The sequence below is a fragment of the Triturus cristatus genome, chromosome 1_2 (assembly GCF_964204655.1).
Source record: "Triturus cristatus chromosome 1_2, aTriCri1.1, whole genome shotgun sequence".
NCBI classification, from domain to species: domain Eukaryota; kingdom Metazoa; phylum Chordata; class Amphibia; order Caudata; family Salamandridae; genus Triturus; species Triturus cristatus.
Genome location: NC_140580.1, coordinates 1153409670 through 1153431941, shown reverse-complemented (window position 1 = coordinate 1153431941; position 22272 = coordinate 1153409670). Strand labels below are relative to the sequence as shown.

Below are 22272 nucleotides of genomic sequence, written 5' to 3'. Positions count from 1 at the left end.
CACCAAAAGCTACACCTCACTTTCAACCTTCTCACACAGAACCATGTAGAAATCAGACATCCAAACCCCATGGTGCTCAATCTAGCGACCTGGCCCTTGAAGTCATAGTTCGGATACCTAAACCGACCACCAGATAGTATGACCATTCTTCGAGGCAAGGAAACCTACCACTAGATTACTTTATGCAGCAAAGTGGAAAAGGTTTGTGTTCAATTGTAATAACACAATTGATCCATTAGATGCATCTATACAAAATTAACATTAACTTTAGAAGAAAATTTCTTTCAACTTCATAAAAATAGTGGTTCAAATCCAAAAGGAGTTTCTGCTTTTCTTATTAACCAAACAGTTGAGTTATGTGTTCCCTCAACCTGATTCAGTAGCAGAAAGGGCTCTACTCACACTTGATGTCAAAAGAGCACTATTCTCTTATATTGATGGAACAAAAGAATTTCGCAAAACCACTTTTTGTTGCATTTGCTCCACCTCATAAAGGAAATCGTATCTCTAAATCCGGTATTTCTAGATGGATTGTTAAATGTATTAAAACTTGTTATGTTAAAGCTAAAAACTTTAACTATACCTCCTATAGCACATTCTACTCACAAAATAGTAGCATCTATGGCCTTTTTAGGTAACATTTCGATCGCTGACATGTAAAGCAGCTACATGGTTGACACCACACACCTTTACCAAACATTGTGTGGATGTATTAGCACGTCAAAAAGCTAATGTAGGACAAGTAGTGCTAAAAACACTTTTTCAAACAACTGCAACACCCACTGGTTAGCCACTGCTTTGGGAGAATATTACTATACAGTCTATGGAAAGCATATGTATCTACAGCACACATGCCTCGAAGGGATTAACCTGTAAGCATCTGTTTTTGGCATGTAGAGCTGTAGATTCACATGCACCCTCCCTCATCCCCGCACACCTGTGGCTGTTGCACTTATTATTCACATTACATACGCACAGACATATCTGTACTACACTTAATTACTCCATTCTCACCCTCATGCCGAAAACAAGTGTCTATGCCAAAGCGACTTGTCACCCAAAGGAGTCACCTTACCTTGTGACTGGAAAAAGACTCCGAAGTAAAACAACTTGCAAACATCTGAACCCAACACTAGATGGCAGGAGTATGCAAAGCATGTGAATCTACAGATCTACATGCCCAGAACAGATGCCTACAGGGTAACAATCCTTCTGACACTCCCCAACTAAAAGATAAGAGGACAAGATGCTTTACAGAAAATGCTTGTAAAGTTTGCTCACCCCCTGTAGCAAAACCAGACTCAAATCGTAAAACTTTTCCCTGTGGAAGTACATGTGGGAAGCACAGTACCTAGATGGAATAGAGTAGGGGGCGGAGGTGGTTGCGGAGCAACAAAATCCTAAATTCTTTGGGTACAGCTAGGCCCTGGGGGTTGATGCAACCTTTAACATTTATCTCCTCTTTGGAAACTGGACGTACCCCTTCCACTTGAGCAATGCTGTCTGCAGACCCCATCCCTGAAGCCCAGTGTGAAAGATCTGTCCCAGGGACTCCCTTTTACCCAGGACCGCGCAAGCCAAAGTGGAGGAGATGGATAAAGCAACCATTTTCTTGCCATTGCCAAGCTAGCCAAGAGCTTCTGTAAGTGGACCATCACAAGAAACATGCACTGAATAGCAAGCACATCTCAGGGATAGGAAACACTCAAGCAGACTAGCAGTTTTCAGAAGTGTGAATTAACAGTCCCTGCTAAAAATATGCATCTCTGGGGGTTACCATAAGTAAGGAAACCATTCTCGCGTACGGTTCATGTGCTTCAGTGGAACCTTAACTTTGGTGCTAGCAGGATTTATGAAACCACCTTTTGAGCACCTGCTTGAAGCCACGCAACTTCCTTTTACTTTACGAGAACCTATTTTTGTGCCAATCGCATGTTAGAAAAGTATGAGTTAGACACTTAGTACAAGAGCCCTCTATAACCATACACAAGGATAAGGTTACTATGAGGACATACCCTAAACTCTTGCTAAAGGTAATTTTGCCGTTCTGCATGAACCAGACCACGACCCTACCAACTTTCTTTTTGAAACTGCTCAGCACAACAGAGCATCACGCACATTAGATGTAAGGAGGGTGTTGATTTATTGTAGTCTGGAAACTAGTGTAGACTTCTTTTTGTGTAGCTCATTCACCGCTAGCTTAGGGCACAGCAGTGACAAAGCACCATTGCAAAATTGACAACAGAGCGCTACCCTGTGCACTGCCCAACTGCTAACAAGACATTCTGATCGAAACCAAAAACACATTCCGCTAGAAAAAGTGGCCAGTCATGGCCAACATTTCACTACAGGACATCTGTAAGACAGCCACCTGATCCTCGGAGCACACTTTCACAAGGCACTATTCAGCTGGGCAAATTGTACTAAGGCATTTATACTCCTCTACTCCCTCTTCAAGCCATCCTCCTCAAAGGACGTGGTGCCACTATTTAATCTATGTGCAGCATAGGAACTGAAAGATGTATCTGAAAGAAACGCGTTAGATTCCTCACCTTAGAATATCCCCAGGCGTCCGGCTGGATCCGGAAAGATTTTTTGTTCGCAATACCCTTGCGCATTGCTAGGCATAGTCTGCGGCTCCGCATCCGGCGTCGTGATCGCCGGGATGACATCGTCTGAGTACTTAAACGCCGGCATCGCGCGCTGACGTCCATTCGTCTTTTTTCCGCGCCAGTAAGCGCCGATTTGGGAAGAGCATACCCTTTTAGTCACTTTTTGACTAAACTTTTTGAACTCTTTTGATTTCATTTCCAGTCGACCTCGACTCTGGTGCCGGTAGGGATGCCTGGATTCAAACCTTGTGACGCCTGTCACCGACTGATGTTGGTCACGGATCACCACCGCCTGTGTCTATTGCCTTTGGGCCGACCACGATGCCGAGTCGTGCCTAGACTGGGCCTTGACCTCAAAGGCTAGGCGGGAGTGGTCCCGCAAGCTGCTCGAGATCCGGCAGTTGGCTCTGCGCCGCTGATGGTCCAGGTCGAGGAGGTCGTCAAGGGACCCCCCTTACAACCCATCCGCTGGCGCCGTACCCCGGTTTAGTCCTGGTCCGGCCCAGGTTCATCTTCTGCCCGGCTCCGACCCTTCCACCTGTATACCAGGAGTCAGATGATGGAGACGACTGGGAGGGATCTGAGGACCCTCTGGCACAGCAGTGCCAGTTGTCTCAGGACCGGGCAGAAGAACTGGGGGATACCAGTGGTCTTGATACCTCCCCTGACACTGGCTTCATCTCTCCTTTCTCCGTGACTACGGAGGAGGGTGCTACGTATTCTGTGGTGCTGCTTAAGACGGCTGAAGCTCTTGGGCTAGAGCTTCCTGCTGTGGCCGTGAGGACTAATCTCCTCACTGAAGTGCAAGCTCCTCGGAGCCTCTGCTGCATTTCAATGAAGCCCTGACCGACGTTCTGATGGGCACCTGGTCCAAGCCCTCCACAGTCCCTCCTGTGGACCGGAGCGTGGCCCGGCGCCACCGCCCTGCACCGGGTGACCCCAGTTTTCTGTCGGTGCACCCCATGCCCGAGAGCCTGGTTATCCAGGCCTCTACCTCCCAGACCTCCTTCCCGTCCGCTCCCCCGGATCGGGAATCTAAAAGGTTGGAACAGTTTGGGAAGAAACTGTTCTCCTCCCTTAGTTTGGGGTTGCGGTCTATCAACACCGCGTGCCTTTTGGACCGTTGCACCCTTTCCTTGTGGGTTACGGTGGAGGACGTGCTGCCCCAGTGTCCGGAGGAGGCCCGGACACGGCTCGCCCAGGCTCTTGCCGAGGGGCGGGATGCGGCGCGGTATTCAGTCCGATGTGGCCTGGACACAATGGACTCGCTAGGCAGGGCAATTGCGACCACAGTGACTATTCGTCGCCACGCCGGGCTGAGATCCACGCACTTCTCCGGGGATGTCCAGAGCACCCTCATGGACATGCCCTTCGATGGCCGTCGCCTTTTTGGCGACAAAGCGGATAGTGCTCTAGCGCTTTAAGGACTCCAGGGCTACGGCCAAGTCCTTGGGTCTCTTGGCCCCGCGCTCGCAAACTTCCGCTTTTCGCCCCTTTCGTGGCCAAGGAAGCGCGCCCCCTCACGTCAGTCTAGCCACAGGCCGCAGAACCAGCCTCAACGCGGTCGCGGATTCCGCCGAGGTGGAGCAGGGGGACAAAGAGCCGGTCTGTCCACATCTGCCCCGGCAGCATCCGCCTCAAAGCTCTCCTAGTCCGAACTTTCAGACCCATTCCATGCCAGTGGGAGGCAGAGTTCCCTATCACTTGCTCCACTGGCGTCCCATCACATCGGACAGGTGGGTGCTGCAAATCGTCTGAAGGGGCTACTCCCTCCCCTTCGAGGTGACTCCTCCAGCCATGCCACTGCAGTACCACCGCATGTCGGGGGATCACTTACAACTACTGCAGGAGGAAGTTACGGCCCTCTTGGCCAAGGAGGCCATCGAGCGTGTTCCTGGCCCAGAAGTAGGTCGGGGTTGTTATTCCCACTATTTTTTGGTTCCCAAGAAGGGCAAAGGGGGCCTACGCCCTATCTTGGACCTCAGGAGCTTCAACGCCTTCCTCCAGAAGGAGAGGTTCAAGATGCTCACCTTAGCTCAGGTTCTGGCTGCCCTAGACCCTGGAGACTGAATGGTAGCGTTGGACTTGCAGGACGCTTATTTCCACATCCCCGTCCTGCCGGCCCAACCGCGTTACCTGCGGTTCACGGTAGGCCACGAGCACTTTCAGTTTACCGTGCTCCCCTTCGGCCTCACCAGTGCCCCTCGGGTGTTCACCAATGTGATGGCGGTGGTCGCAGCTCACCTGCGCAGATTAGGGGTTCCAGTCTTCCCCTATCTCGATGACTGGTTGAAGCCGGGCTCGCCCCAGGCAGTCGTCTCCAACCTCCAGACTACGGTCGACCTCCTGCATTTGCTGGGGTTTTCCATCAATGTGCCGAAGTCGCATCTGATTCCCTCTCAGAAGCTCCTCTTCATCGGAGCAGTTCTGGACTCTGCGCAGTTCTGGGTCTATCCTCCGGAACAGCGGGTTCGGGATATTCAGGCTCTGATTCCGATCTTTCGGCCTTTTTCCCGGGTTTTGGTCAGGTTGGTGCTGCGGCTTCTGGGTCTGATGGCGTCCTGCATCCTGCTGGTACCTCACACCAGGTGGTGGATGCAGGCTCTGCAGTGAGACCTGAAGTTTCAGTGGGCCCAGCATCGGGCCAACCTGTCCGACCATGTCTTGATCGCAGAGGGCACTGCACGGCAGTTGCAGTGGGTGGCTCAAGGACCGCGATTGGGTCAGCGGCAGATCCCTCTCCCTTCCCCAACCAGAGGACACAGTAGTGACTGATGCGTCCCTCCTGAGTTGGGGGGGGTGGGGGGTGGATGGCCACATGAGAGAGGCGGAGATCAGAGGCCTCTGGTCTCTGGTGGAGTCCCGGCTCCATATCAACCTACTGGAGCTGCAGGTGATCCAGATTGCACTGAAGGCATTCCTTCCCTCTGTTTGGGGTAGTGTAGTGCAGGTGTTCACGGACAACACCACCTCCATGTGGTATTCCAACAAACAGGGCGGGGTGGGGTCATGGACCCTTTGTCAGGAGGCTCTGCGCCTCTGAACATGGCTGGAACATCAGGGCATCACCCTGGTAGTTCAACACCTGGCAGGCTCTCTGAACGCCTGGGAAGACTAACTCAGCTGCCGGTGCATGATGTATCACGAATGGCGTCTGAACTTGGACATGGCGCAAGGCCTCTTTCGACAGGGGGGAGAGCCTTGGTTAGATATATTCGCCACTGAAGAGAACGCGCAATGTCAGCAGTTCTGCGCGTTAGAATTTCCAAGGCAGCACTCGCTCGGAGACTCTTTTCGTCGCGAGTGAAGTTGCGGTCTGTTGTACGCCTTTCCGCCTATACCACTTCTGCCCAGAGTGCTGAAGATCAGGCGCGACCGGGCCCAAGTCATCCTTGTGGCTCCGGATTGGGCACGAAGATACTGGTATCCTGAGCTACTCAGTCTATCGATCAATCCCCCGATTTGTCTGCCTCTGCAGAGGACCTTCTGTCGCAGCAGCAGGGGACGGTCCTCCACCCGAACCTCTCCAGCCTCCACCTCCATGCGTGGAGATTGAGCGGCAGCAGTTGATGCCATTTGACTTGCCTCCAGAAGTCTGTAATGTTGTTCTGGCAGCCAGGCGTCCCTCCACAAAATCGGTATACGCCTGCAGGTGGAACAAATTTGTGGCATGGTGCACAGCAAAGGCTGTAGATACTCTTTCCGCCCCTCTTTCTGAGGTTCTCCTCTTTCTTCTTTCCCTGGCCCAGCAGGGCTCTGCTCTGGACACCCTCAAGGTTTACCTTTCGGCTATTTCTGCCTTCTTAAGGCTTCCTGATCAGCCTTCTCTTTTTAAATTCCCTGTTTCTCTATTCTTTAAGGGCATTACTCGCATGTTTCCTCCTGTCCCTTTCGTAATGCCTCAGTGGGATTTGAATCCAGTATTGACCTATCTGATGTGCGCTCCCTTTGAGCCACTTCATAATTGTCCCCTTCGTCTTCTGACTCTTAAGACTGCTTTCCTGGTTGCCATCACCTCTGCTAGAAGGGTGAGTGAGCTCCAGGCTCTCTTCTAAGCCTCCTTTCCGTCCATCCGGACAAAGTTGTTCTCGGAACTCGTCCTTCCTTTCTCCCCAAGGTGGTAACTGCCTTTCACATCGGCCAGTCTGTTACCCTGCCCACCTTCTTTCCGCATCCCTCGCAAGAGGAAGAGGCTCCACCGTCTGGACCCAAAACTGGTGCTCTCCTATCTGGACCACACCAAACCGTTCCTGGCGTACCTTGCCCTGCTAGATCGCTCCCCAGCCACCGCGCTGCCCCCCTGAGTGCCGCTCTGGTTCGCCTGCTGCCTGATTCTGATTCCCACTCCCTGATCGGCGATTCCCGCTGTTTTTTTTCCCCGCTCCCCTTCCCCTCACTGCCTTGGTTGCCACCCCCTCCCCCTCCCCCTGTTGCCTGGTGTCCCGCCGCTGCTCCCCTGCGGCCCTGCCCCCGAGCATCCCATTCGCCACCCCGCTTCTGCCTCCCAGCTGCCCCTCCCTCAGCCCCTCTTATGGAGGCCGTGCAGCGGACGCGCGCCACTGGCCCCCCAAAGGCGTGCCAAAGGCAAGCCCGTCTGCGCCTGGACCACGCCCAACGCCAGAACCCCTGGACCCCACGCTCGCCACGACGCCAGACTCGGATACGACGTCGACTCCCTCCACGCACTCAACGCCGGCCGACAACACCTGCTTCCATGCCGCACCGAAACGGACCCACGGACCCTTCTCCTGCCGCACCTGCAGCTTCACCTGCGACAGACCCACCAAACCTCCTAGAACTGGACCCAACCACCTCCGCTGCATTCTACTCAACACCCGCTCCGCACGCAAACACGCCGTCGAGCTCTGGGACCTGCTCGACGCCTTCGCCCCAGACGTGGCCTTCATCACCGAGACCTGGTGGAACGACTTCTTGGCACCCGACATCGCTATAGCCATCCCAGACGGCTACAAGATCACCCGCAGGGACCGCGCCAATGGCATCGGGGAGGAATAGCCATCGTCTACAAGTCCACCCTCCAGGTCACCACCCACGCAGACGACACCCTCAACACCGCCGAACACCTGCACTTCTGGACCCACACCGACCCCAACACCACCCTCAGAGGAACCCTCATCTACAGACCCCCCGAACCACGAGCACAGTTCGGCGACCTCGCCAGCACCCACCCACTCGCCTCCACGGACTACATCCTCCTCGGGGACCTGAATTTCCACCTCGAACAACGACGACGCTGACTCCGCCACTCTGAACGAAAACCTCGCCAACCTCTGCCTCAGACAACTCGTCACCGCACCCACCCACGCCGCAGGCCACACGCTGGACGCAGTCTTCTCCACAAGCACCCACGTTGCCTTCGACCACACCTCCGAACCCCACTGGACCGACCACCGCTGCATCCACTTCACCTTCAAAAAACCAACCACGCACCATCGCACCCAACAGCTGCCACGCCGCTGTTGGAACAAAGTCACCGAAGACCAGCTGACCACCACCCTCGCCCAGAACCCACCTATCACCCCACCTGCCCTGACGCTGCAGCCTGCAACCTCACAGTGGATCGACGACTGCGCCAACACCCTCGCCCCACTCAAGAGACCATCCTACAGCCACACCAGCAGGAGAGCCACCTGGTTCACCGACTAGCTCCTGACCTCCAAACGCACCTGCCGGAAGCTGAAGAAGAAATGGCTCCACAAACTAACGCCAGAAAACCACGCAGCCCACAAGAACGCCATCACCACCTCATCAGACTTGCCAAGAGATCCTCCTTCAAAGACCGCCTGGATAACAACGCACACGACAGCAAAGAGCTCTTCCGCATCGTGAAAGAACTCTCCAATCCCGACTCCAGCGCCAACGACATCCCGCCCTCACAAGAACTGTGCGACTCACTGGCCATCTTCTTCCACCGCAAGATCGCTGACATCCACGACCGCTTCAACTCCACGACCGCACCAACGATGCACGACTTCTCCTGCCCCACGATCACCAACAGCGCCAACTGCCTGACCTCCTGGGCCAACACCAACGACTACGAGACACGCAAGATCATGAACTCCATCCACTCAGGATCTCCGTCAGACCCATGCCCACACCACGTATTTAACAAAGCAGACGAGGCCATCGCACCCCAAATACGGGAGGTCATCAACATCTCCTTCGAAAAAGCGACCTTTCCGGAAAGCTGGAAGCACGCTGAAATCAACGCCCTCCTCAAAAAGCCCAAGGCGGACCCCAAGGACCTCAAGAACTTCTGACCCATCTCCCTGCTCCCGTTCCCGGCAAAGGTCATCGAGAAAATCGTCAACATCCAACTGACCCGCCACCTCGAAGACAACAACATCCTGGACCTGTCCCAATCCGGATTCAGACGTAACCACAGCACCGAGACAGCCCTCATCGCCGCCACAGACGACATCAGACGCCAATTGGGCAACGGCGAAACATCAGCCCTCATCCTCCTGGACCTGTCAGCCCCATTCGACACGGTCTGCCACCGCACCCTAAAGACACGCCTCCAAGAAGCCGGAATCCAAGAGAAGGCCCTTGACTGGACCACGTCCTTCCTCTCCGGCAGAACCCAGAGCGTCCGTCTCCCACCTTTCCGGTCAGAAGCCACCAACATCATCTGCGGCGTCCCCCAGGGCTCATCCCTCAGCCCGACGCTGTTCAACATCTACATGGCCCCCCCTCGCACAAGTCTCCCGCCACCACAACCTCAACATCTCCTACGCCGACGACACCCAGCTCATCCTCTCCCTCACCAAGGACCCTCACACCGCCAAAACCAACATTCACAAGGGCATGAAGGCCATCGCCGACTGGATGAGGAGCAGCCGTCTGAAACTGAACTCTTGACAAGACGGAGGTCCTCGTTCTCGGACCCATCCCCTCAGCCTGGGACGACTCCTGGTGGCCGACCGCTCTGAGGACAGCACCGACACCAACCGACCAAGCACGCAACCTAGGATTCATCCTAGACTCCTCCCTCTCCATGTCCAAGCAAGTCAACGCCATCTCCTCCTCCTGCTACAACACCCTACGCATGCTCCGCCAGATCTACAAATGGATCCCGACCGAAACAAGAAGAACAGTGACATAGGCCCTCGTCAGCAGCAGACTGGACTACGGCAACGCACTCTACGCAGGAATCAGAGCCAAACACCAACGGCGGCTACAACGCATCCAAAACGCCTCCGCCCGACTGATCGTCCACGCCCCCCCCGCCGCATCCACATCACCCCCGTCCTGAGAGACCTGCACTGGCTCCCCATCGACAAGAGGATCACCTTCAAGCTCCTCACCCACACACACAGCACTCCACAACGCCGGACCAGCCTACCTGAACAGCAGACTCCGCTTCTACACCCGCCAGCTCCGCTCCGCCAACTTCGCCCTCGCAGATGTCCCCCGCATCCAACGTACGACCGCCGGCGGCAGATCCTTCTCTTACCTCGCCGCCAAAACCTGGAACACCCTCCCAACCCACCTATGACAGACCCAAGACCTACTCACCTTCAGAAAGCTCCTCACGACCTGGCTCTTCGCCCCCCCCCCCCCCCCCCCCAGCGCCCTGAGACCCTCATGGGTAAGTACCGCGCTTTACAAGTGCCCTGATTGATAGATGACCAACTCTTTGTTGGCTACGTGGGCGCTAAGAAGGTGCGGGCGGTGCACAAGCGAACCATCTCTCGGTGGGTCGTTTTGTATATCAAGGGATGTTATTCCTTAGCTAAAAGGGAACCTCCTGTGGGGCTGAGGGCCCATTCCACTCGGGCCACAGCGGCGACCACTGCCCTGGGCTGGGGAGTCCCCTTGCAGGACATTTGTCAGGCAGCAACGTGGGCTACGCTGCACACGTTTGCCAAACATTATTACCTGGACAGCCAAGTCCGGGGAGACTGCTTCTTTGGCCGTTCTGTTCGCCAGGACTTCCTGGTGTGATCTTGGTTCGCAGACCCACCTCCCGGGGTTGGTATTGCTGGGGTATCTATACTAAGGTGAGGAATCTAACGTGTTTCTTTCAGATGAACAAGTTTGTTACCTTCGGTAACGATATATCTGTAAGAAACATTAGATTCCTCACCGCCTCACCCATCCTCCCCGTTCTGCGACCCGATATCTAGTGTTAAGGTCATCCCTTTCAGGGCCCTAGATTCTTGTCACCAGTGTCTGTCTTTTGCATGGCTCGGCGTACCTGGTGCGGAAAGCTATGTACAAGAACTAACGTCCGCGCGCGAGGGCAGCGTCTAAGTACGACGTCATCCCGGCGGAGCCGTAGACTACGCCTAGCGACACACAAGGGTATTGCTGACACAAAATCTTTCTGAATCCAGCCTGACGCCTGGGGATATTCTAAGGTGAGGAATCTAACTAACTAATGTTTCTTACAGATATATCGTTACTGAAGGTAAGTAACTTGTTCTTCACGCTTCCTTTTTTAAAAAAAAATATTTTTATTAAAAACTCCATACCGAATATTACAATACAGCACAGCATAGCATCCATCAATTAATACCCCCCCCCCCCCCCCCCCAAAAAAAAGACCAATACAAATTATTATAAAAAATAGCTTAAATAATACCAGTCTTTCTTTCAGGTGGGGTAATCAAAACAACATGGCAAAATGTTTACGCCATTTGGTCTTTCCATCTTCACGCGTCCAAAGAAAATTGTTATATTGGTTTTGTTGCTTGAAGCTCTTATAGAATCATATACAGCCTTTCCACCTCCCAAATGAAGGAAGATTATGGAAGCAGGAGGAGAAGAAAAGAACATTCTGAAATGTATATGTGATGGGGACGTTGTGTGCTTAAGGTAGACATTCTACTGAGGCTCAACCTGTGTCAGTCAATCAAGAGTAGGAAAAACTGTTACGACAGGGGCACAGCACTGAGCTTAGTGGCACATCACCATCATTGGGTTTTAGCTAGGTAGGACTTCGCCTTTTCATCCTAGTATCTATGAATTTCTAATTTCGGAGCATTCCCACCAATCTTCCTAGATCTTCACGTCTTTCAGCCCTGGGCCCTATAGATCTTTTTCCATCAGAACAGTCCCCATTCTGGTTATCCTTTCTTGAATTGACGTGTGAGATTCGGACCTCCATTTTCCTGCTATATACCTCTTTACAATAGTGCATCGCCATCCTATTAATGTGCGTCTACACCTGGAGCCACCCAGATCCTCAATAGTGCTATTTCCTGTGTAAGATTGATGGGTTGATCTACCGCTTCCAGTAATGCATTCTATATCTCTCTTCAGCATTATTGGATTTTGTGACAGTACCATGCAACAATGTGTATGGTAGTGAGTGCATGTGGAGGCGTCCTGTTCCCCATCCTCCTCGAATTATAATTCAGCCTATGAAGGTTTTAAGTTGGCTAGATTGACCTACGATATGGAAAGGCCAAGGCATTGCCACGGTTCCTTGCCATTTGCTATCCTCCATAGGTCCCAAATTTCATTCCCAAATAATTCTGAGGATTGTGTTTGGTTCTAGTATATTTATCACTAAGGAACGTTAACATGAAAGAGCCTTTTGCAGCGTGAATCTTTCTGGATTCACTATGCTGTGCATTATTCCGCGATCTTGTGGTTGGGTCCGGATTCGTAGTCTTTTCTTTGTTTTTTTTTTTTTTTTTTTTTTGTAGCCCAGGTGGGCGTCGACTTCCACCATTTGGTGCACCTCCCGTGACGTCGTCGTGCTTCCTGCGGAAGTCCCACCTTTGGGGCGCCATCTTCAGATTCTTTTTTCCGCCGTTGGGTCTGGATCGTCATCGGGAAGCTCCAGAATTACACTCTGAGGAAGAAGGAAGAAAAGCGAGTTTCGTCGATAGAATCACTAGAAGATATCAGGAAAGGAAGAGATTTCATCAGGAGCGCGAAGAAAAGAGGACCAGCGCCCTTTTTCTTCGACGGCCTTGGAGAATGCACGCTCAGAGGCCCTGAGCGCAATGGACAAGACGCCATTCAAGTTCTGCCCAAACTGCCACCACAAGTTCGCGCAGAAAGACCAGCATCCGGTCTGCAACCTCTGCTTACCGGTCGATCACCAGAGTATTGACTGCAACGCCTGCTCAGCCTTCACGCCGAAGACTCTCAGGGTGAGAGAGCGACAGAGAAGAGCCAACGCCAACATGGATGGCAAGGGGAAGCCCCTGACGCTCTACGATCTGGGCCTCTCCACGGACGACGAGGACAACGTCGCCGAGACAGCCGAAAACTTCACGGTCGTAGAGACCGACAAGAAAAAAAGACGAGGTAAGAGAATCGTCGAGCGCAAAACAGAAAGTACCTCAAACACGAGGGTGACTCGAGAAAAACTGAGTCAAAGTCCACGAAGGGAGCCCCGGCGCCGAAAACCACGCCGGGAACCACGGACAAGAGGCCGAGCGGATCCTTAGAAAAGGACTCCCTGGTGCCGAAAGACGCCGAAAGGCAAGGGTCGTCAAACATCCCATGAAACGGGCCGATCGACGCAGAAAGAACGTTCGACGTCGACGCAAGTTTCATCGAAAAGACCCGCGGTCGACGCCGAAAGCATCTCCGAGATGGAGAAAAAGAAGAGGCGGCTCGAGGCCGAAATGGAGAACATCCTTCAAAGGAAGAAGGAGTTCGACGCCAGGATGAAGGAATTCACGATTCCAACGGTTTCATCGGCGGACGTCGGTGAGGTCGAAGAAGAGTTCGACGCCGAAGGGCTGACAAGGGATCTCGAAGAGGAAGAAGTGCCCTATTATGAGGGAGAAGCCGAGGAAGAAGACCAACGGTCGTTCTACGAATCGGCGGCATCTACCAGCAACGATGTCGAATGGCACGATCTCGACACCGAAAACCCGGAGGAGCCCGTGGACACGTACCCTTCGAGGCCTTCGCCACCCGACGACATCGGGGTGTACAATATGGTGGTCAGGAGCGCAGCAATGGCCTTCGGCGTCAAACTCGACGAGGAGAAACCGAAAGCCGATTTTCTCGTCGAGACACTGCTCCCCATCCAGACAAGGAGCCAGTTCCTCCCCATGCTACAAAGCGTGATGACTCAGGGGAGAGAAGCCTTCAAGGAACCTGCGACCTGCCGGTCGATCACGCCCAGGACAGAGAAGAAATATAAGCACTCCTCCCTGGACCCCCCTTACATCAAGGGTAGCGTGACCGCAGACTCCATCATAGCCTCCACGGCCAGGAGAAGGGCCAATGTACCAGCAACTTCGGGCCCACCTCCGGGTAAGGAGAGCAGGAGGATTGACCTCACAGGAAGAAAGGTCGAGGAACGCCGCAATGCACTGGCGCATGGCGAATTCGAATGCACTCCTCAATAGACACCAATACCAGCACTGGGATGAGATGGGGGAGCTAGTAAAGCACCTCCCCGAAGAATACCGCCAGAGAGCCTCTCACCTGATAGACGAAGGGAAGAACATCGCCAACTCCTGTATAAAGACGGCGTTGGATGGGGCAGAGACTTCAGCAAGACTCATGGCCATAGGGGTCACAGAGAGGAGGCATGCATGGCTAAGAATCTCGGGATTCAAACCGGAAGTGCAGAACAACATCCTTGGCACCCCCTTCAACGGAGAGACACTGTTCGGAGCAACAGTGGACGAGAAGCTCACCCAGCTGAAAAAAGAAAACGAGACGGCGAGGTCCATGGGGGCCCTACAGCTGAGGGGAATGAGGCGAGGAAATCCCTCGGAGACCCTACGGTAGGGGAGGAAGCCAGCAGGGGACGTCGCACCAGGCGTTCCAACAAGGTCAGCAGGGTGAAGGTCACGGACAAGGTCAGCAGAAGCAAAACTGGCAATATCAACCTCTGGGCCAGTCCTTTCGCGGGAGAGGGAACGGACGTGGACAAAGGAGGAGAGGGGGCGAACAGCCCTCGTCGAAGTGACTCAGCACGCAAGAGGACGCCTACCCTCGTCAGGACCCCAAGGGTGAGGCGCAAAAAAGTGTCATCAGGGGGAAGAGAAGATTCAAGAGCCTACGAGCATACGACTCCAGTAGGCGGAAGACTGGGGTTCTACCTTCAGGAGTGGCGGCGTATAACCACAGACAAGTGGATACGGAACATTGTGCAGTACGGATACTGCGTAGATTTGGAGAAAAAACCTCCAAACAGGAAACCAAAGGGAAGACAGAGATCGGCCCAAGAACTGGCAATACTCACAGAAGAAACGCGGAAACTCCTACAAAAGGGAGCCATAGAGACAGTGCCGTTCAGAGAACGCAACAAAGGGGTCTACTCAAACTACTTCGTGGTTCCGAAGGTAGACGGAGACCTCAGACCCATACTGGACCTCCGTTAACTAAACAAGTTCATCAGAACGCAAAGGTTCAAAATGACTTCACTGCAGGAGGTTCTGCCACAGATAAGAGAAGGGGACTTCATGGTCACCGTGGACCTCAAGGATGCCTACCTTCACATCCCAATAAACAGAAGGCACAAGGGCCTTCTAAGATTCAACATCGAACAGGAACACTACCAGTTCACAACCCTGGCCTTCGGATTAAAATCAGCACCAAGGGTCTTTACAAAATGCCTGTCGGCGGTAGCGGCACACCTACGAAGGCAGGGAATACATGTCTACCCCTACTTGGACGACTGGCTGGTCAAGGCAAACACACGCGAAAAGTGCGAGAGGCACGCAAAACTCGTAACAGACACCCTCACGAATCTGGGATTCTCGATCCACTGGGGAAAATCATCGCTCGAACCGGAACAGGTGAAGATTTTCCTGGGGGCAAAGATCAACTCCCGCAACAGTACAGTAGTGCCCAGCGACAGGAGGACAGATGCTCTACTGAAGGAGACGAAGCTCTACCAGAAGGGGCGAGCTCTGACAGTGAGGGCTGTGAGCAAGATGATGGGGATGATGGCGTCCTGTATCCAGCTGGTGCCGAATGTACGCCTGCACATGAGACCATTCCAGGAATGGCTACAACAGCAATGGTCACAAGCAAACGGAAGTTGGGAGGATCTAGTGGTTGTTACGCACGCAGTGCAGGAGGAGATAGCTTGGTGGAACAGAGACAACATAACAACAGGGAGAAGCCTGACGCCACCAATCCCAACAGTGACCATTACCACGGACGCATCGCAGAAGGGATGGGGAGCGCACATGGACAACCTCAGAGTGAGGGGTCTATGGGCTCCAGCAGATGCGGTCCGCCATATCAACTACCTCGAGTTGAAAACAATCCTGCTAGCCCTGAAGGCATTCCAGAGACACCTGTTCAACCAGAGGGTGTTGGTCCAAACAGACAACACCACGGCGATGTTCTACATCAACAAACAAGGGGGGACACAGTCGTTCCCACTCTCATCCCTAGCTCAGGAGATGTGGAGATGGGCCATACCTCTCAGGATAGATCTACTGGCAATTCACCTACCGGGGAAGGACAATGTGGAGGCAGACTGGCTAAGCAGGCAGACCTCAGCATCACACGAGTGGGAGCTCAATGGCCAGGAAACGGAGAAACTCTTCCGGAGATGGGGGACTCCCACAATAGACCTTTTTGCAACACGCCACAATGCAAAATGCCAAAGCTTCGCGTCCAGGCAACCAGATCAGCAATCCAAGGGAAATGCCCTATGGATAAGCTGGTCGAGGACATTTGCCTACGCCTTTCCACCGATACCCCTGTTGCACAGAGTGCTCGACAAGTGCAGAACCAGCAACATGACTGATCCTGGTGGCTCCGCAGTGGGCGAGGCAGACATGGTTCTCACAAATTCAAGAAATGGCACAAGGCAACCCATACAGGTTCGATAGGAGGAAGGACCTGCTCTCAATGCAAACCGGAGAGGTCCTGCACCCAGAGCCAGAGACCCTCAACCTGGCGGCATGGCTCCTGAAGACCTAGAGTTCGCACACCTAAGATTGCCTCCGAGCACGATGCGAGTGCTACGGGAGGCGAGGAAACCAACTACACAAATGCTACAGCGCAAAATGGAAGAGGTTCACTGTGTGGTGCCGGAAAAAGGGCCTGCAAAACAGAATGACAAGAGACTCAACAGTACGGAGGTACCTCACACACCTTCTAAAGAGTAACCTCTGCTCGAGCTCACTAAGGGTACACCTAGCGGCAATCGTGGCCTACACCAGAGGTGAAAAAGGTGGAAGTTTCTTCAGCTCGCAGGTGGTGAGGAGATTCATGGAAGGAGCCAAAAGGATGGCCCCCCCGAAAAGGTTGCCGCCGCCGGCATGGAATCTGAATGTGGTCCTGACGGAGCTCATGAAGGCACCGTTTGAACCCATTCACAAGGCCACACTGCAGATGTTGACTATGAAAACGGCCTTTCTGGTGGCCATAACCTCACTACGCAGGGTGAGCGAGCTTCAAGCACTAACGCTGCAGGAACGCTACATTCAGATTCACAAGGATAGAATAGTCCTGAGAACGGACCCACACTTCATGCCCAAGGTGGTGTCGGCGTTCCACATGAATCAGAGTATTCAGATACCAAGTTTCTTCCAAAACCCGACTTCAAACGCAGAAAAGGCCCTGCACACCCTCGACGCAAGAAGAGCGGTGATGCACTACATTGAGAGAACCAAGGAACTCAGGAAGTCGAAACAGCTGTTTGTGTCCTTTGCTACTAGCTTCATGGGTAGGCCAGTGACTAAGGGCACCATCGCAAGGTGGATTGCCCTCACTATTCAATTCTGCCACAAACAGGCTGGACAGGAGCTAGCGGAGGGGCCGCAGGCTCACTCCACAAGGAAGAAAGGGGCCACCGTGGCCTTCCTGGCGAACACGCCCATCCAGGACATATGCCTCGCGGCAACTTGGGCATCTGTGCACACGTTCACGAAACACTACTGCGTGGACATTCAGATGAACAAGGAAGCACAGGTTGGACAGAAGGTGCTTCAGCACATTTTCAACGACCAACGCTCATCTACCACCCAGCCGCCACAGAATTAGCAAAACCGCTACAAAGTCTATGCACAGCATAGTGAATCCAGAAAGATTCACGCTGCAAAACGAATAGTTTCTTACCTGTCGGTGTAGTTTTGCAGCTTGAAGATCTTTCTGGATTCACTAGCGAACCCACCCACCTCCGCCAGGAAGATGAGGCTGGAGGAAGATGGGGTAAAATGGAAAAGATCAAAAGAAATGAAAACATACAGAAAAATGGACAAGAAGGATTAATCAATCGCCTAGGGTTAAAAAAAAAAAAAAGAAAGGAAAAAAGAACCCGAAGATGGCGCCCCAAAGGTGGGACTTCCGCAGGAAGCACGACGACGTCACGGGAGGTGCACCAAATGGTGGACGTCGACGCCCACCTGGGCTACAAAAAAAAAAAAAAAAAAACAAAGAAAAGACTACGAATCCGGACCCAACCACAAGATCGCGGAATAATGCACAGCATAGTGAATCCAGAAAGATCTTCAAGTTGCAAAACTACACCGACAGGTAAACTATTCGTTCTCAGTCTTTAGTGTTGCCATTATGGTGCTGTGGAGCTCGTGTTTGACGAGCTCTCAGCACCATGTACTCTTAAATGGCAGCACTGCACTTACAGTGCTCAGGAATGGACCTGGGCACTGTAGGGGCACAGGGACCCTGCTCCTGTGCCCACACCATTGGCATAAGGCACCCAGCTAGAGGGGTGGCTGATGTATGCCATTGCAATGTAGGTGATGGGCATGGCACACAGGGATGTGTGTCATGTCGACTTTGTTTTTGTCTTGCACCCAAACACTCAGCCTGTAAAGGGTGTGTGTGTGTGTGTGTGTGTGTGTGTGTGTGTGTGTGTGTGTGTGTGTGTGTGTGTGTGTGTGTGTGTGTGTGTGTGTGTGTGTGTGTGTGTGTGTGTGTGTGTGTGTGTGTGTGTGTGTGTGTGTGTGTGTGTGTGTGTGTGTGTGTGTGTGTGTGTGTGTGTGTGTGTGTGTGTGTGTGTGTGTGTGTGTGTGTGTGTGTGTGTGTGTGTGTGTGTGTGTGTGTGTGTGTGTGTGTGTGTGTGTGTGTGTGTGTGTGTGTGTGTGTGTGTGTGTGTGTGTGTGTGTGTGTGTGTGTGTGTGTGTGTGTGTGTGTGTGTGTGTGTGTGTGTGTGTGTGTGTGTGTGTGTGTGTGTGTGTGTGTGTGTGTGTGTGTGTGTGTGTGTGTGTGTGTGTGTGTGTGTGTGTGTGTGTGTGTGTGTGTGTGTGTGTGTGTGTGTGTGTGTGTGTGTGTGTGTGTGTGTGTGTGTGTGTGTGTGTGTGTGTGTGTGTGTGTGTGTGTGTGTGTGTGTGTGTGTGTGTGTGTGTGTGTGTGTGTGTGTGTGTGTGTGTGTGTGTGTGTGTGTGTGTGTGTGTGTGTGTGTGTGTGTGTGTGTGTGTGTGTGTGTGTGTGTGTGTGTGTGTGTGTGTGTGTGTGTGTGTGTGTGTGTGTGTGTGTGTGTGTGTGTGTGTGTGTGTGTGTGTGTGTGTGTGTGTGTGTGTGTGTGTGTGTGTGTGTGTGTGTGTGTGTGTGTGGCGCCTCTAAGGGTGGCACAAGGAGTGCTGCAGCCCTTAGAGGCCTTCCCTGGTCACAAGGCCCTGGGTACCTAAGGTACCATTTACCAGGGGCTGACATGTGGCCAGGGTTTGCCAATTTGGGTTTGTTTTAGGGAAGGAACATAGGCCCTGGGCACCTGATTGGCAGGAGTCCAGGGCACACTCAGTCACAGTACATTCAGCAATTCAGCAAAAAGTGGGGGCATACCATGCAAGAAAGATGGCACTTTCTCACACTGAAGACCCTGGAAAGCACAAGATCTGAAACATGATGCCTCCTTTGTATGCCCATCACTAGTCATTGTGGTGGACAATGAAAAAGGGAAAGACTTGGTTGGCTTCTATGTTAATAATATGACCAACCTGGGTCATGTCAGTTGGACTTCTTTTCGTCAGTTCATGTTTTAAAGGTGCTTTCAAAAAACATTTTTGAATGCTGTACATTCAGATGGGTACCCTCAAGGGACACTGCAGTGGCCCATTTGTAAACTCTGCAGAACCCTGTTAAAAAAATAATAAACTTTTTTTGCATGGGGTGATGAAGAATGAAGCTTAAAAATAATAAACTTTTTTTGCATGGGGTGATGAAGAATGAAGCTTATCAAAATAAGAGGTAAAGGACAGCTATTGATTATCATCCCTGATGAGATGCAGTAAATTTATTAAAGTATTGGACTCCCTTTATTCTCCATTTGCTATGCATGTTCCTAAGTGACATCCACCTGCAGCTCCTCTAATCGTATCATTGATGTGCTGGTTTTTATTTTTACAGGTTCAAGGGTCTCAAACCGACCGTTGTCCTTCTCTCCCGAGGAATTTCCAACGCTGAAAGCAGCTGGCGAGCAAGACAAGGCTTGCAAAGAAAAGAGCGTCTTCGATCCGTCGTATGGGCCCGGACCAAGCCTCCGCCCCCAAAGTAAGCACCTCTAGTGTTTTCCTATTCATTGACCGCCTCAATATAGTGATGCTTCTTGTATATATTGAATAGTGTTTTTTGTAACCTCGATTTCAAGCAGTTGGCCATTTGAAAATACTTTACTGTAAATAATTTGAGCCATAATGGACCGCTTGGAAATATGATCTCTTAATTATCATATAATAAGGCAATTGTCTAATTCTTTGCCGTAGTGACCTTTCTGGTTTAACTCGTTTTGTTTATGTAATGGAGAAACTTCCGGTCTGATGTGGAAGCGACCCGAACTCCTAGTTAAAACTGTCTGATACACACAGCCAGATCCAACACGTACAAGATTCTTTTTTTTTCTCGGGTTCTCCCAGAGGCTAAAGCATGCCGAAAACTGATGACATATATCCTCATGCCTCACTCATCCAATCATAGGGATTCATCTAAATTACACCTCGCCTTCCTTACTTAGAGGGAATAAAAGACAACACACATCCTTTTAACACAAGCAAGAACTGCTACCATTCCTGAAACTTATGCACACCAATACATATCGCCTACTATGCTCCTTAAACTATCTCCCACCCCATAGGTATCTAGCACCCCACTTTGCATAGATAATTGATGCAACTGGACTCCTGTTTACTTGAGACTCATTCAAACTTGCAGTGCTGCACTAGATGCATGTGACTGATGAATAAAACTTTAAACAGAAATGAAAGTAAACTTTTTAACCAGCTTCTTGCCTGTCCAACATAGAAACTGTATCGGAGATCTGATCTTGAAAATATGCAGGTTTTGCAGCGTGACTCCTTATCTGTATTCACATGCTGTGCATCATTCTGCCATCTAGTGGTTGGGTCTGGAATTTTTTTATTTTTGTAGCTGTCGACCACCATTTGGTGCCAGGTACGTCCCCTGTGACGTTAGACTTTATCCTGGAGGTCGACGTGCTTGGTGGCCATCTTCAGATTCTTTTTCCCCGCAGTTGGGTCTGGAAGCAAGACCGGCAACTCTGAATAAAGTTTTTTTTATTTCCCCTAAAAAATCTCCAAAAAGATTATCACCGAAAGAACAACGAAAGTTAATAGATCACAGACATCGTAGCAAGAGGCAGGAGCAGAGTGGCCGTTCAAACCCCAGAGGTCAACTCTGGTCCACAAATGGCAAGGTAGATGTCTTGGAGAATACCCCTTTCAAATTATACCTTAAGTGCCACCAGAAATACGCACAACGCGACTCAACCGACACGTGCAACCTTTGCCTGCCCGAAGATCATCAGGACAAGGATTGTGAGGCCCGCGCAGCGTTCCTGCTGAAGACGCTCGGGACACGCCGAAACCAAAGGCAGGCACACCACCACAATGACGCAGTAGACAAAAACCTTCCATGAGGGACCTGGGTTTCTCTATCAACTAGTAAGAGCAGTGAGGTCCAGCCGAGTCGACACATGAAGGATCAGACGTTTAGATCCTAGAAAGGGACTCCGAAAACATCTGCTCTGAGAAGGCGAGGGAGTCGAAAAAGAAGCCAGAGAAGGTAAGACCTCATAAAGATACGTCGGAACCGAAGGGCCACAAGCATAAGACTCCCAAGGCAGCCACGACGCTGAGCAAAAAAGCAATCGAGGGTCAGCCGCGATTAAAGGAACCCCACGGAACCCTACCAAAGGTTACAGAGAAGGGTAAATCGCTGAAGGCACCGAAGCCAAGGGTCGACAAAAAACCTGCAAAAAAGGGCACAACACCGCCGAAGACACACATTGACGTTGGGAAGAAAAACAAATCTCCGGTCTCCGACGCCGAGAGGGCCCTCTAAGTCAAAAGGAGTAGACTCGAGGAGGAGATGGCTACGCCCATACGAAAGAAAAAGGATTTTGACGCCTCACTGAAGGATTTTCGAATCCCTAAGACAACGGCTGCTGAACCGGAGAACGTTGACGCCGAAGAGGCTGAAGACGCCGAGGGAGAGGAAGGTATCTTCGAATCCCCCTCCAACACCAGAACCACGAGTTGAAGACCCCGGGGAATACGGAGACTTATCGGAGGAAGAGGACATCTCCGAGGATGCATGGAACGACCGCGACACCGAGGGCCCAGCAGAGGAGATTTGCTGTTGTCCCTTGAAAGCTTCCACCCAGATTGATATTGCTTTCTACAATGACATTGTAAAGAGGGCAGCTAATCAGTTTGATGTACCCTTAGAGGCAGAAAAGGGGGGCACATGTTTCTTACTGGAAGCCGTGGTGTGA

General features: G+C 52.0%; 1 protein-coding gene across 6 annotated transcripts in view; it reads left to right on the top strand.

Annotated features, from left to right (window-relative positions):
* The window catches only part of PRRC2B (proline rich coiled-coil 2B), a 714633-nt gene that overhangs the window by 113941 nt on the left and 578420 nt on the right, over nucleotides 1–22272 (top strand). For all 6 annotated transcript variants that reach the window (XM_085613949.1, XM_085613945.1, XM_085613947.1 and 3 more), the window contains exon 6: nucleotides 19890–20033. In XM_085613949.1, the coding sequence (XP_085470075.1) occupies nucleotides 19890–20033 (144 nt within the window). The remainder of the gene's footprint in view (nucleotides 1–19889; nucleotides 20034–22272) is intronic.